General features: G+C 51.8%; 1 protein-coding gene across 2 annotated transcripts in view; it reads left to right on the top strand.

The window, feature by feature from the left end:
* LOC133220461 (opioid-binding protein/cell adhesion molecule homolog) overlaps positions 1–13238 on the top strand; it is a 332740-nt gene that overhangs the window by 47663 nt on the left and 271839 nt on the right. Inside the window, exon 2 of one of the 2 annotated variants that reach the window (XM_061368627.1) lies at positions 3899–4090. In XM_061368627.1, the coding sequence (XP_061224611.1) occupies positions 4030–4090 (61 nt within the window). In that variant the 5' untranslated portion in view covers positions 3899–4029. Of the gene's footprint in view, positions 1–3780; positions 4091–13238 lie in introns of those variants that run through there. The other variant, XM_061368626.1, reaches the window with a different exon arrangement.

The following is a 13238-nucleotide window of genomic DNA, read 5'->3' as shown; positions in this document are numbered from 1 at the left end:
AGCAGGCGCACTCACACAGAGGAAGGGGGGCCGGAGGGGACAGGAAGGAGGCGGGCAGGAGAGGGGAAAGCCCATAAGGAAGCTGGTTTTGGGATACTTCTTCTTGTCCTCCCTCGTGTGCATCCTTTCCTCCCTGCTCCAGCAGCTGAGAACAGCAGGAGAGCAGAGACCCGGTAATAGGAGCACTTGGCAAAGCAGCAGCCCATTGGAGAGGTGCAGGGGAGTTGGGAACCATTTGGAACTGGATGGGAAGGGGATCCCTGCGTGGATGGGGTTGGGGAGGAGCAGGAAGCGCCAACGCGGTACGCCCCGTGTTTGGGATGCTCTGCAGCCCTCTTTTCCGTAAGGGAATATCGTTATGGAAAACTGAGGTTCTTTACCCCGGAGGCTGGTCCCAGATGTGAGCATGCATTGAGACAGCTTGGGAGGGAAAAAAAAGCCTCTCTGAAAACACAGATAAAAATCATGTTGAGATGTGCCCAGGGACCATAATGTCACCTCCCAGACCGGCGGCTGCCTGTCAAGGTTGCATCTGCATTTTAGATTCTCTGCTTGATACCAAAAATGCCCCCAACAACCTTAAATATTGCAGGAAAGCTCCACCAGCTCAATACATATTTATAGAGCTGGGTTTTTGGCAATCTGAGGGTCAGAATGTGTGTTGGATTTGGGTTATGGCTGTTGCCAGGTGGGAACTGAAAGGTACATGGGGGAATTAAGGACTTAAGGTTTTGGTTTGAGGTTTGCCCAAATAGAGCTTTTCTAACCTCTTTCTCCTGAGCCCATCAAACATCTCAGTTATATAAGAAATGATTCCTTAAGGATAACAATATTCCTTTTTGCCTTGGGTGGATTCAGAGCTTCCTGGGGTGGGTTTAGGGTTAGGGTTAGGGTTAGGGTTAGGTTACAAGCTGTAGTGGATGGTTCAGCTGAGTCTCCTCCGGGGACAGATATCGTCTTGGGTTGCCCATACAGGATGTAGCCCTGGGGTACCCCAAATGCCTTCTTGCAGCTGGTTTCCCAAAGCACTTGTGAAGCAAAGGGTGAATTTGCTTCTTGTTGGTTGTTTGGGTACCAATTACAAGGAAATTCAGGCCAGGAATCTCACCTTCCTCACAGAATCAACCAGGTTGGAAAAGACCATTGAGATCAAGGTGAACCTTTATCCCAAGTCCAGCCGTGCCCTCATCTGGAGCAAAGTGATGCTTTGGCTCTTTCAGAGGTCAGAGTTATTGTGAACAGTGTAAATTCACTCCTATTAAAAGAAAACCCTCCCTGGGCATGTTTCCTTCCTAAAGCTGCAGCACTGGGATGCTTTCAGCAGGATAATGTGGGAATAGGATTGAGGTTAAAAGCTCTGAAAAACTTGTGGCTTATCCATGCAGGGGAGCAAATGAACAAAGATTAATGGCTAAAAGCCAGGGAAGGTTTGTCCTTGTGGCTCCCATCCCTCTCCTGGTAAAAGAACCCCCTTGAGAGCATGATGGATATAGCTTTGTGCATGGAAAATGTCATTCCAGCTCCTTGGTGCTGCCTTTTATGGTGTTATATGAGATAAGAGGTGTGTGGAAAGGGATGTTCTTGCCATCTCTGAGTAGTCTGCACCCAGCTGCAACAAGTGGTGGGGGAAACCTGGTGAAGAACAGCAACAGGGGGGGAGATGCTGGGGTTTTGGGGCTGGGTTTGGATGTGGGGAGTTTGGAGAGGCCGAATCCTGTGCTCAGCTCTGGGATCCTCACTACAAGGCAGACATTGTGGTGCTGGGGCTCTTTTCCACCCTGGTTGATCCCATGATTCCATGTGTGCAAGGGGGTGTTTGCAGTGGCATCCTCCATCCGGGAATGGTGCCTGGATGTGAAGAGTCTCTTTTCCAGGCACTCCCTGAGATGATGAGTTCAATGCAAATGGGAATCTTGAGGGAGGGGAAGGTCCAGGGAGCTGATGTGTCCTGAGGGACTGGGGATAGCGAGAGGATGCCCAGGCTGATGAGCATTAAGGAGAGGAGCAGGATGAAGCCCTGGGATGGGAGATGAGGGATGAAGGAGTTTGTGACTGCAGGAGCCTAAAAGCTTTGGTGTGTTAACAGCTGGGAGTCCAAAGTATTGGCCTAAAAGTATTCTTGGAACACAAAAGAAAGGACTCTTATCCCTGATTTAGTGGGGAAAGAGGGAGTTTGGAGCAAAATGAAGCATTTGAGTTTGTCTTGAAGCATTAAAAAACCGCTTCTGATTTATTTTTAACAAAGCTGCAGTGAATGCAAAATAAGAAATGTCTTTTTTTTATTTAGAAAACATCAAAAATAAGTGCTGTTTCTTTTGGAAACTTCTTCTTTGCAGCCCTTGTTCTTTTGGCACTGCAGCAAACTGAAGCCCTTGCTGGCAAATGCTGTGATTTTGGGGGTGGCTGTGGGAAGGGGAGACGTGGCAGAGAGGTGGGAAGCAGCGTCTGATGCTCTGTGTGGGGATGCTTGGGGTTTGGGAACGTGACAAAGGGGGAAAGCCGGGATTGGAGGGGAACTGTGACAGCCTGGAAGGGGAGGGTTGTATTACAGAGCCTGAGGAAGAACTTCTTGGCCTTGGGAATGGGATGGTATCAGGCAGGGGGTCTGCAGGAGCAAGCGCTCAGCATCCTTTTGGGCTTGGTAATGCTGAAGGGAGTCAAATCCAGCTCTGGTTGGGATGCACGGGGAAGATGCTGCTTGGTTTCAGAGATTTGGTGTGAAAACCACCCACTCTTGCTAAAACCCTTCCATCGCTCCCTGCTTTGCCTCTATTGGCAGTAGGCAAAGCTGCTGGTTGCTTCTGGGGAGGGGAGCACAGCCCACAGAGGGGCAGGGGTGAGCTAAGGAGCTGTAGCTGCCCCATCAGCCAGCTTCAGGCTGGCAACAAAAGATTTCCAAGTCCTTTCATCCCTTGTACCTGCTCCCTCCATCTCTGGTACCTACTGCCTTCATCCCTGGTACCTGCTCCCTCCATCCCTGGTGCCTGCTCCCTCCATCCCTGGTACCTGTTCCCTCCATCGCTGGGTACCTGTTCCCTCCATCCCTGGGTGCCTGTTCCCTCCACCCCTGGTACCTGCTCCCTCCATCCCTGGTACCTGCTGCCTTCATCCCTGGTACCTGCTCCTTTCATCCCTGGTACCTGCTCCCTCCATCCCCGGGTACCTGTTTCCTCCATCCCTGGGTACCTACACCCTCCATCCCCGGGTACCTCCTCCTCCATACCAAACCACCTGTTTCCTCCATCCTAGGTACATGCTCTCTCCATCTCCAGGTACCTGCTCCCTCTATCCCTGGGTACCTGCTCCCTCCATCCCTGGTACCTGCTCCCTCCATCCCTGGGTACCTGCTCCTTCCATCCCTGGTACCTGCTTCCTCCATCCCCGGGTACCTGCTCCCTCCATCCCTGGGTACCTGCTCCCTCCATCCCTGGGTACTTGCTCCCTTCATCTCCAGGTACCTGCTCCCTTCATCCCTGGTACCTGCTCCCTCCATCCTGGGTACCTGCTCCCTCCATCCTGGGTACCTGCTCCCTCCATCCTGGGTACCTGCTCCCTCCATCCTGGGTACCTGCTCCCTCCATCCCTGGGTACCTGCTCCCTCCATCCCTGGTACCTGCTCCCTCCATCCTGCGTACCACTGGGAGGGATGCTCAGGGGGTCGTTGCCTACATTTAACTCCCTGGTTGCAGAGTGAGCCCTGCAGAAGAGCAAGTGAGCGTGTGTCACTCAGCATCTTGAACCAATGGGTGCCTGGTAGGAGGTCTGCTTCCCCCAGTGCACGCACGGAGCCTGGTGCTCCTTCTGCTAGTTGTGTGTGTGTGTGAGTGTGTGTATGTGTGTGTGTGTGCAAGGAAAAATCCAAGCCACTGACTGCCTGCTCCCGTCTGTCTCTCTCCAGCTCACTAACTCTGTCTCCCTCCCTCTGCAAACATTGGATTTAAACCTGCTCAGAATTCAGCGCAGACGAAAGCAGCAGCGGCAGCCGCAAGCAGCAAGCAAATCACCCTCTAGCCTAGCCGCAGCTCCAAGATGTACCATCCTGCCTGCTGGATCGTCTTCACGGCCACAACTGCCCTCCTCTTCATCCCAGGTACTGCAGAAAGCTTTGTCTCCAGGGAATGGGAAGGTTTCGGCTCGCAGGGTGGGAATACAGAGCGCGTGGGGGACCGGGACTTCATGCCCATTGCGCACGAACGCACACATGCAGGCAGGCAGCGAGTTGCTCTGCAGCAGGGGAATTGCCAAGTGCTTTCAGGGAGTGGGGCTCATGCCTCTGCCCCATGGCAGGGCTGTCCCTATAGGCAGGCACCCGAGTGGTGCTGGCATCTGCAGTGGGGGCTGGCTGGGATCTGGCAGCTCCCCGGCTGAGCATCATCCATCCATCCCCTCGGGCAACCTCCTGCTGTAAATGATGGGCTCAGGGAGCTTTTCCCCCTTCAAAGTTGTGCCCCTCCTATGCCTTCCCTCTTGCTGTGCTATTCCCTGCGCTCCCCCTCATCCCTGCTTCCAAACTCGAGTGCCTGCCCCTCGCTCCCTTTGCCAAGTGAAAATGAACCCCCCAATCTGGTACCCGAGGAGGGACCACGTTGGGCTGCGGCGAAGGTGCTGCAACCTCTGTGAGCTGCAGGTTGCTCCTGAAACAGGCTTCAGCCTCATCCCCATGGCATGAGGGGGGGATGCTGAGGTTGGTGGGGCAGCAAGCACAGCCCTGTTCTGCATCCATGGGGAAGGAGCGAGCGATGGGGGTGGACCACGGAGCTGAAAAGTCTCTGGTGTTTTTTGGCTGCTGCTGATGATGTGTGCACTTTTAGCAGCTGAAAAGATTCCGGAGCAAGCAGATGGAGCCTGGGTGTTGAAGCTCAGAGCAGATTTTAACCCAATGTAGGGGATTTTTGTGACTGTCAGCGGGAATTCTGTTGGGCTCGGGAGGGCACGGCTGTAATTCCAGCAGCTTTCCATGGTTTGGTTACAGCGCTCTGCTGGGCAGGGCTGGCATGTGTGGGAAGAGGATGAGGTTGGTGCAGGAGAGGTTAGCTGTGTTAGCTGGCTCTGTCCATAGATGTGATGAGTTTGAGGGGACTCGGGCTGAATCTTGCTTGTGGAGCCTCGTGCCATGGGATCATCCACATCCCATGGCAGCAAAGAGCCCTGGAATGGGGCTGGGTACCACTGATGCCCTGTGGGATATGATGTGAGTTATCCTGTGGTGCGTTGGCTGGTTAAGGACCTCCAACAGCAGTGCCTCCAGCTCTCCAGCAGTGCCTTCAACCGAAATGGTGCATGTCTGGTTGAGCACGTGAGTACCATAAGGATGATGGAGCTGTGTGAGCGCCCTGACGTTACCAGACGCAAGGGGGTTTATTGGGAATGTTATCCTGAGCTTCACCAGCGCTGTGTGAGCAGTGTTGGCTCCGTCACGCTCTCACTGGATGAGGCTCCTCTGGGTTGAGATTGCAAAGAACTGGCTGCAAGGGTGAATGAGAGGACGTGTGATGCTTGATGTGTTGTCATCAGGATGTCCTTAAGCTGCAGGAGCCTACAGCGACGTGCCATGGAGCATTTGTGGGTTACTGGTGCCCAGCTGCAGTTCCCTGGGCTAGCTCTGACATCCGTGTGTGCCAGAGATGGAAAAGGTCCACGTGTTTAAGCCCCCAGTAACTTGGGAGAGGTTTCTTGATCCATGCTTAAGCAGTTGTAGCTTTCCCCTCTTATTTCTATTAAGCAGCAATATCTGCTTTGGCTTTTGAATGTCCCCTGAGCCAAACCAGCCCAGGACTTTGCCCAGCTGGGTTCAGCCTTTAATCCACCAAGCTGAAAGCTGCTGCCTGCATTAGAGGAAGGGAGATATTCCAGTGTGCTGAAGGCTGCTGGGTGCTTTGCCCTCCTGCTCCCACACCAACCCTTTTGTGCCTTAAAGGATGGGATTTGAACACCTCCTGTGCTGTTATTTTGGCTTGCAGAGGCGGGATGTTTCCCCTCCCTGTCACATCTGGCCCCAGCACTGATTTTGCTCGGGTTTTCACTCTTGACTCACGTTGGCAAAGTCTCCCTGTCTGGGAACTGGTGCAGAGGGAATTGGACTGGTCCCTGCCAACCCTCTGATCCTGCACCTCCCCAGAATGTGGGAGCTGTTTGTTGCAGCGTATTCCCATGTGTTTGATGCAGGTGATGCTCCCCTGGGATACGCAGAGGCTGAACTCTTCCCCTCTCCGTTTTCATCGGAATCCTGCGGGATTTTCACAGGGGGTTAGAGTGAGAAGGGAACCTGCTTTTAGGAGGTGTAATTAGAGTGAAGGGAAACATCACAACTTGAAGGCTCCTGCAGAAAATAGCATCGCAAAGTTATTATTAGCTGTAATAGCTTATTTGCCAGGTTTTATCCCTCTTTCTCTTGCTCCCACCTCTGTTCTTCCCCCCTCCCTTTTACTTTTGTTAGGAGAGATGCATTTTTTCCCATCGGGGCTCGTGTCATCTCATTACCAAATTACTCCTGTGGAATCTAAAGACACGAAAGGTTAATGCAATAATGAAACCCTGACCCTTCTGGTCAGAGGCAGTGTCTTACTCTGCAGCTTTTTCTTCCTTTGCAAGACAAGTTTGCATGGAAAAGGATTTTGAAGGCTTTTAATGCTGCTGTCATCTGGTGCCTTGGGGGAGGTGGGTTCCTGGACATCACTTGCTCTCTGAGGTGGGTTTTTCCTGATGGGAAGGATGCTGAGGGGTTTTAATGAGCCCAGCACTGCAGGATGGGGATGTATGATGGGGAATTGAATTGTCAAGCTGTTGGGAAATGCTTTGAACTGCTGGGCATTTGGAGTGCTGTTGCTTTGGGATGTACCAGGGTGGGCTGTGATGCACTTGGAGAATGAATTTTCGGGCGGGAGGGAGTCTCTTAGGCTAATGTGCGGTTGTGGTGTGACATGATGGCTCTACAGGTGGTGAAAATCAATGCACATCAGCTTCCTCAGACATTTAGATTGCTGCCTTGGGGAAATGACTTGTCATGGCAGCAGCTCCTTTCTCTTAGGCTGAGATAGATGGTTCCAGTTTTCACTGCTCCTGGTCATATGGGTCAAGATAGAGCTTTGTAGAGTTGCCCCAGTGCTGTTCCATTGCCTCTTGCACATGGGACTTGTTTCTGCATTCCCCAGAGCCTGGCTTATCCTTGCCTGGGTAGCCTGGCTTTAGTGGTAGCAGCAAATCCAGTCTGAAGGTAAGAAACAGCTATTGCAGGAGTTAAAACCCCTCATCCTGCTGCAGGAGCACAGTTCTCCTGCTGCCACCACTGCCTGTGACATGGCCATCGCCTCTCTCTGGCAGGGAATGTCAGACCAGCAGAGGAGGGATGCTGATCCCTGTGACCAAGCCCAAGAATAAGCACCTGGAGCACATTAGTTCTGCTTTAGTGTCATTTCAATACGAGCAAGAGGGATTTAAAGGGGTTTTCTGTGCTCTTCCAAAGGCTGGGGATGGTAGTAGGTAAGGAAGATGCTGCAGCCATAGATCCTCCATCAGTCAGAGATGCTGGGGAGAGGTCCTAGCAGGATGGTGAGCTGCCTGAGAATCTGCTTGGTCTTCCTCTGCATAAGGCTTGGAGTGTGGTTTCCCTTTTGGAGGCTGATTCCTCCATCCCTGGGGCAGGGAAGAACTGGTGCTGGCTGTTTAGAAGGGGGCTTTATTTCTGCTGGGGAGAAGCAGCACTTGCTCTCATTTCCAGATGATGTAGGGAGGGAATGTGATGGGAGAACAGGCACACACAGCTTTTGCTCCGTGCAAATCCTAAGTTTTCCCTCCCTGGATACCCAGGAGAATCCTTTTGCTGCAGTCAGGTAGGGATAGAGGAAAACTGGCAGGTTCTTTGTAACCCTGTGGTCATGCTGGGCTTTGCAGCCTTATCCTTTTACCCTTCCCAGTTAGGCAAAGCTGGACACTGGTCCCTGTCCCTTCTTGCCTTGTGCTCCGAGCATCCCCTGTGATGCTCCCAGCTGCCGGTACGTGCAGGATGGGGAATGATCTCAGCTGTCACACTTCTTCTTTATTTAAACTTAAAACTAATAACAGCTCTGCTGTGAATCTCCGCGCCTCCCAGTCATCTCTCCCAAATCCCTAATGAAGGCATGGGACTTATAATTACCAGTGCTGCAACAGCACAGAGGTGGCTTTGACACTTGCTGCTCAGTGGGTGGGTTTTTCCAGGGAACTCCTCTTCGTTTCATGCTTAAGAGGAAAGAAACACTTTCTTGCCTGCTGCTTAAAAGCTCTGGGGCTGTATTATCACCCTCAAAGGGTGACCAAGCGAGGTGGCTTGGTAGGGATAAAGAAGTGGGAACGGCATGGGATGCATTGCCCTTGTGAGCTGATGGGGTCCAGCTGAGTAGGACCTCAGAGCTGGTGGCTCTTCCTCTAGTCCTGGCTTAGGCTTTGAGAGCATGGGGTGGTTTGGGGCATTGGTTTGAGCTGTATGGAGGCTGTGGGCTGCTGGCAGAGCCGGAGAAGAGTGTGTTGCAAAGGAGTTCACCTGAAGCAGGGCCATTGCTCCTCATCCTGTCCTTGGGGCACCACTGAAGAGTCTGGCACCATCCTCCTGGCACCCACCTTTGAGATCTTGTGTGCTGGAGCTGTTGCCATGGGCTGGGCTTCCCAGATGGACACAGCCTTGGGTGAGCTGCAGAGACCCGTTGGTGCATCTGTGTTGAGAGCAGGCTCCTGGGGAGGCTCTGGGGAAGTTGGCCCCGTTGCCTGTGCGGCAGAGTCATGTGCAATCCGAACACGTGTGAGATGAGGCAGGGAAGGGGGAAAGGGTTATTTTTGGATTTCCTTTTCTGTGGAAAAAGTGCTGGATTGACAGCTCTGGATGCTGAAGTGGGCTGTGAAGTGCAGGGAAAGGGTAGCCCAGCAACCCTTCCCTTCAGGTGGGCTCCATACTTCGGGATGGGATGCTGCCAATGGGCAGCAAAATCATGGGGGGTGTCCATTGTGTTGACCAGAACTGTGCACTGGTGGGGTTTTATGCATGGGATGCAGGCTTCCCAGAGGGAAAATGCAGTTACCTGTGCTTGATGTGGCTTCATCCTTTATGAATGCAGTGTTCAAGGCCAGGTTGGAAGGGACTTGGAACAACCTGGTCTAGTGTGAGGTGTCCCTGTCCATGGCAGGGCGTTGGAACTGGATGCTCTTCAGGCCCTTTCCAAACCAAACCATTCTATGATTCTGTTATCCTTTATGCCTCACCCCATAATCGTGGCTTCTTGTTGTATGAGGACCAGCTGAAGCTGTAGCAGGAGGGCTTGGTCTTCCTTGTGGTGCAGCAGGACCATTGCTATTTCCACTAACTAAATAGCCCAGGCACATTTTTCCCCATGCTCATTGCAGAACATAGAAGAAGAGGTCCTTTGGAAAGGGGCTTTGATTCCTTAGAGCAGCTCCACACTGGTGAGACCTGGGGGAACCAGGCTTGCTTCACCCCACAATGTGCTCTCCAAGCATCCTTCTGCTGTGTGCCTCCTCTCAAGCAACTGTTTACTCCTGGCTTCTGTTCCCTGGACTTGTTGCTATGCACGAGGCGTGTGGAAGGAGCTCTGGTGAATATAGGCCACACTTTGATTGTTCAGCAAGCTGGAAAATGATGCTGATAATTTTTGACAGAAGGGAAGGAGGGGGATGGAGATCTCTGGGCTTTTAAATCTGCTCTGTCATAAGCAGGATCTTGCAAGGGCCTTCTGATGACTTCTCTGTCCCAAAGGAGATGGCGCTTGCATAGCAAGAAGGGGTTAGAGGGAACGTTTCTCTCTTCGCAAGGACAAAGCAGCACTTCTGTCACCAAGCACCTTGTGCAGCGCTCCTGTCACAGTGCATAAGCAAAACGCACTTGGTGCTGGCCAGTAATTGAATGGGAAGCATCCAAGCAACCTGGATGCTGCTAAAATAGCCCCATCCCTGGTAGAAGCACAACCAGGATGTGTCCTTCACCGTGCAGCTGCTGGCAGGGGTTCTGGCAATGTGTTGCCTGCAGCCCAGGGAACATGGGCATTAAAGCCACCTTGTGCAGAGTGCCCTGAAACTGGCTGGGAATGAATTCCCATAGGCTTATCCCAAACAGATGGCTACGCTTAGGGCCATATACAGTCATAGAATCCCAGCCTGGTTTGGGTTGGAAGGGACCTTAAAGCTCATATACTTCCAACTCCCTGCCATGGAGACCTTGGGGAGCAGGGTCCCACCATGCCAGGTCAGTGATCCAGGTGATCTCTGTTGGCATCAGCTGTAGGGTCCCCACTGGATCTGCCCATTTCTTTGTTATATTTCATGGCATTGGCTAATTTCCACTGTAATTTTTTGGTGTTTATTTTAATGCCATCACTCCTAATGAGCCTAATGACATTTAGTCTCCATGGTGGCGCATCTTAATATGGTCACTGAAATGTCAGCGCGAGGCAGCCCCCTCCTATCTACCCGGGACAAGAGGCATCACACACAAAGGGGCTCTGTCCCTGCTTGTCCCTCGCCCTCCTTATCTCCAGCCTTCCAGGGACAGGCTAGGACATTTGGCACAGACACCCTCCTGCCGTCCCCTCCTCTGCTGGCACCAGAGGAGTGAAACGCAACCAGCCAGTGCGATATAATTAGTCAGATGTCAAAACCTCCCAGCAAAGTTAGCTTTGACTGGCAGGAGCCTGTCAGATGGGTCCTTCTGCTGTCCATAAAATCATGGAATGGTTTGGGTTGGAAAGGACCTTAAAGCTCATCCAGCTCCAACCCCTGCCATGGGCAGGGACCCCTTCCACTGGAGCAGCTTGCTCCAAGCCCCTGTGTCCAACCTGGCCTTGAGCACTGCCAGGGATGGGGCAGCCACAGCTTCTCTGGGCACCCTGTGCCAGCGCCTCAGCACCCTCACAGGGAAGAACTTCCTTATCTCCATCCTGATCTTCCCATGTTTCAGTTTGAATCCATCACCCCTTGTCCTATTGCTACAGTCCCTCATGAAGAGTCCTTCTCCAGCACCCTTGTCTACTTTGCTACCTCTCATTCCCATGCCTGGGGTGGCAACCTCCTATAGCCAGGTGGGATAAGTCTGTGGAGTCTTCCAGCTTGCAAAGCATGGACCAACACCTCCTCACCCTCACTGGAACCAGTGGCCAGGCTGATGCCATGGGGCAAAGCAACGTGGCCTTTCATGAGTCCCTTTGCTGAAATGCCATGAGCATCCCAGGGCTGGAAATGGGGCAATGGGCTGGGCAATGGAATAAGAGGTCCATGAACATAGGCAGAAGTCGAGGTGGTCAAATGCTGCAGTGTGAGATTGGAGAGGGCTCTGGTGTGTAGTTGGGGTGTCAGGAACAGCCTAAAAACCAAGGTAGCAACACTTGGGCTTGGGATGTGATCTCTGGGGAGATGACAATTCCTCTGCATTGTGTTGCATTGAGTCCTCACAAGATGTTGAACCTTAGAAGCCTGAGCCGTTTTGCTTAAGAATGAGTCCTTTTTTCTGCAATCTGGGCCCAAATGCAGTTGAATTTGATCTGTTCTCCTTTGATCTGTTCCTCCCTCTCCATTCTGTGTACCAGGAATGGATGAAGATTAAAGTGTGCAGCTTCTGAGCAAACTAGGTTGCTCATCACTGCGTGATACCCAATTACCTGCTGATACCTCAGGAGTGAGAAGGTATTGATCCTGCTTGGATTTGAACTTGGTGAACCAAAGAGTCTGGTTGTTTCAAATCCATTGCTTAGGACATGCCATTTCCTTCAGGAATCAAAGCAGGCTGCACGTTGTGTTTCAGTGCCTCATGGGCCTCAGAGCTGATGGGAGGTGGGTCTGTTGTCTCCGCCACATAGGAAATGACCACTAAGTGATAAATAATAGCACCTGTACTCTCCACAGTGCAGGAGGGATGTAGATCTAATGTTCTTTGTGATGTACAGGAAGGATAAATCTCCATTTACCTGCAAATGAGTCCCCATAAGCTGATTTTCCCCCTGTGTGGGGGGTTTTCTATGCCCTCCCTGCACACCATCTCTTTGTGAGCACTCAGAAGTGCCTTTGATGGCATCCTCCGTGTGCCTGCCTCCTATCTAGTGCTGCCTGTCATGTTCCCAACCCAAAATAGCCCCTCAGTTCAAAACAAACCCAACACCTCTTCCAAGATTACCTGGTGAGACGAGGCCTGAGGGACTGGATTGAAACATTTATTACTGAAACTTGGTGGTATCAGGTGTTACTCTTGTCTTGTGGCTGTTTCTAGTAGATCTTAACACGGAGAAGAGAAATGTTGTCCCTGTTTTCGCAGACAGGGAAACCAAGGAATGAAGAGGGAAAATGACTTGCCCGAGGTATGTGCAGAGACACGTGTTAAAAGACGTGTCTTTGTTGTAGCTCCGTATCTGAAGTGGAGGATTCTGCACTTGTTATCATGTGAAACACTGAGTTTTGGCTTCCTCCTTTGAGAAACACAGGAGAGAGACTAGGAGATCAATACATGGGCTCCTAAAAGGCTGGATGGGGCTTGGAGCAAGCTGCTCTAGTGGAAGGTGTCCCTGCTCTTGGGTTTGTGCTTATGTGACCATTGGAGCAACTGATGCTCTGGTTAGCGTCATCACCAGGAGAGGCTGTACCATGCTTCAGGCAGCGATGTCTGGAGGTAGGAAGATGGGAAGTCATTATTAGCAAGAGAATTAGTCTGGCTTTGTGAGTCGAGGGGCATCCTCTGCTCATCTTGAAGCTGTCAGGAGGGCAGCGTGTGTTTGATCCCCTTGTCTTTCTCTGCCTGGCTTCACCCAAGGTCTAAGAGATGGCCTCTGAGTGGAAACCAGGAGATGAGCAGAGAGGAAATTCTCAAGCACGCTCTTCACTCAAGCCTTGGGCTCCAAATGGAAATGCTCTTTGTAATCTAATGGAGAGCACATGAGAAACCTGGAGAGGGGCTTTGGAGGAGGGATGCAGGGACAGGACAAGGGGGAATGGCTTTAACCTGCCAGAGGGGAGATCGAGATGAGCTCTTAGGCAGTTGGAACTGGATGAGCTTTAAGGTCCCTTCCAACCCTAACCATTCCATGGTTCTATGCCTCTGCTCTGTGCACCACAGCATCCAAGGGCTGCTCTGAGGTTGCGAGTTGATGCCTTTGCCAGGATTCTTTATCTTTATAAAGTAGCAATGAGTGGACAGTATAATATATTTCACTTTTAATAAGGTATTGCCAGTTGCACACACTCCACAGAGCAATTAGTGTCAGAAGCAGCTA

This window comes from Neopsephotus bourkii, unplaced genomic scaffold (genome assembly GCF_033783945.1).
Source record: "Neopsephotus bourkii isolate Nb327-2 ecotype Australia unplaced genomic scaffold, CSIRO-AGI_Nbou_v1 NB_1433, whole genome shotgun sequence".
NCBI classification, from domain to species: domain Eukaryota; kingdom Metazoa; phylum Chordata; class Aves; order Psittaciformes; family Psittacidae; genus Neopsephotus; species Neopsephotus bourkii.
The sequence above is the reverse complement of the archived record's forward strand: the minus strand, read 5'-3'. Positions and strand labels throughout refer to the sequence as shown.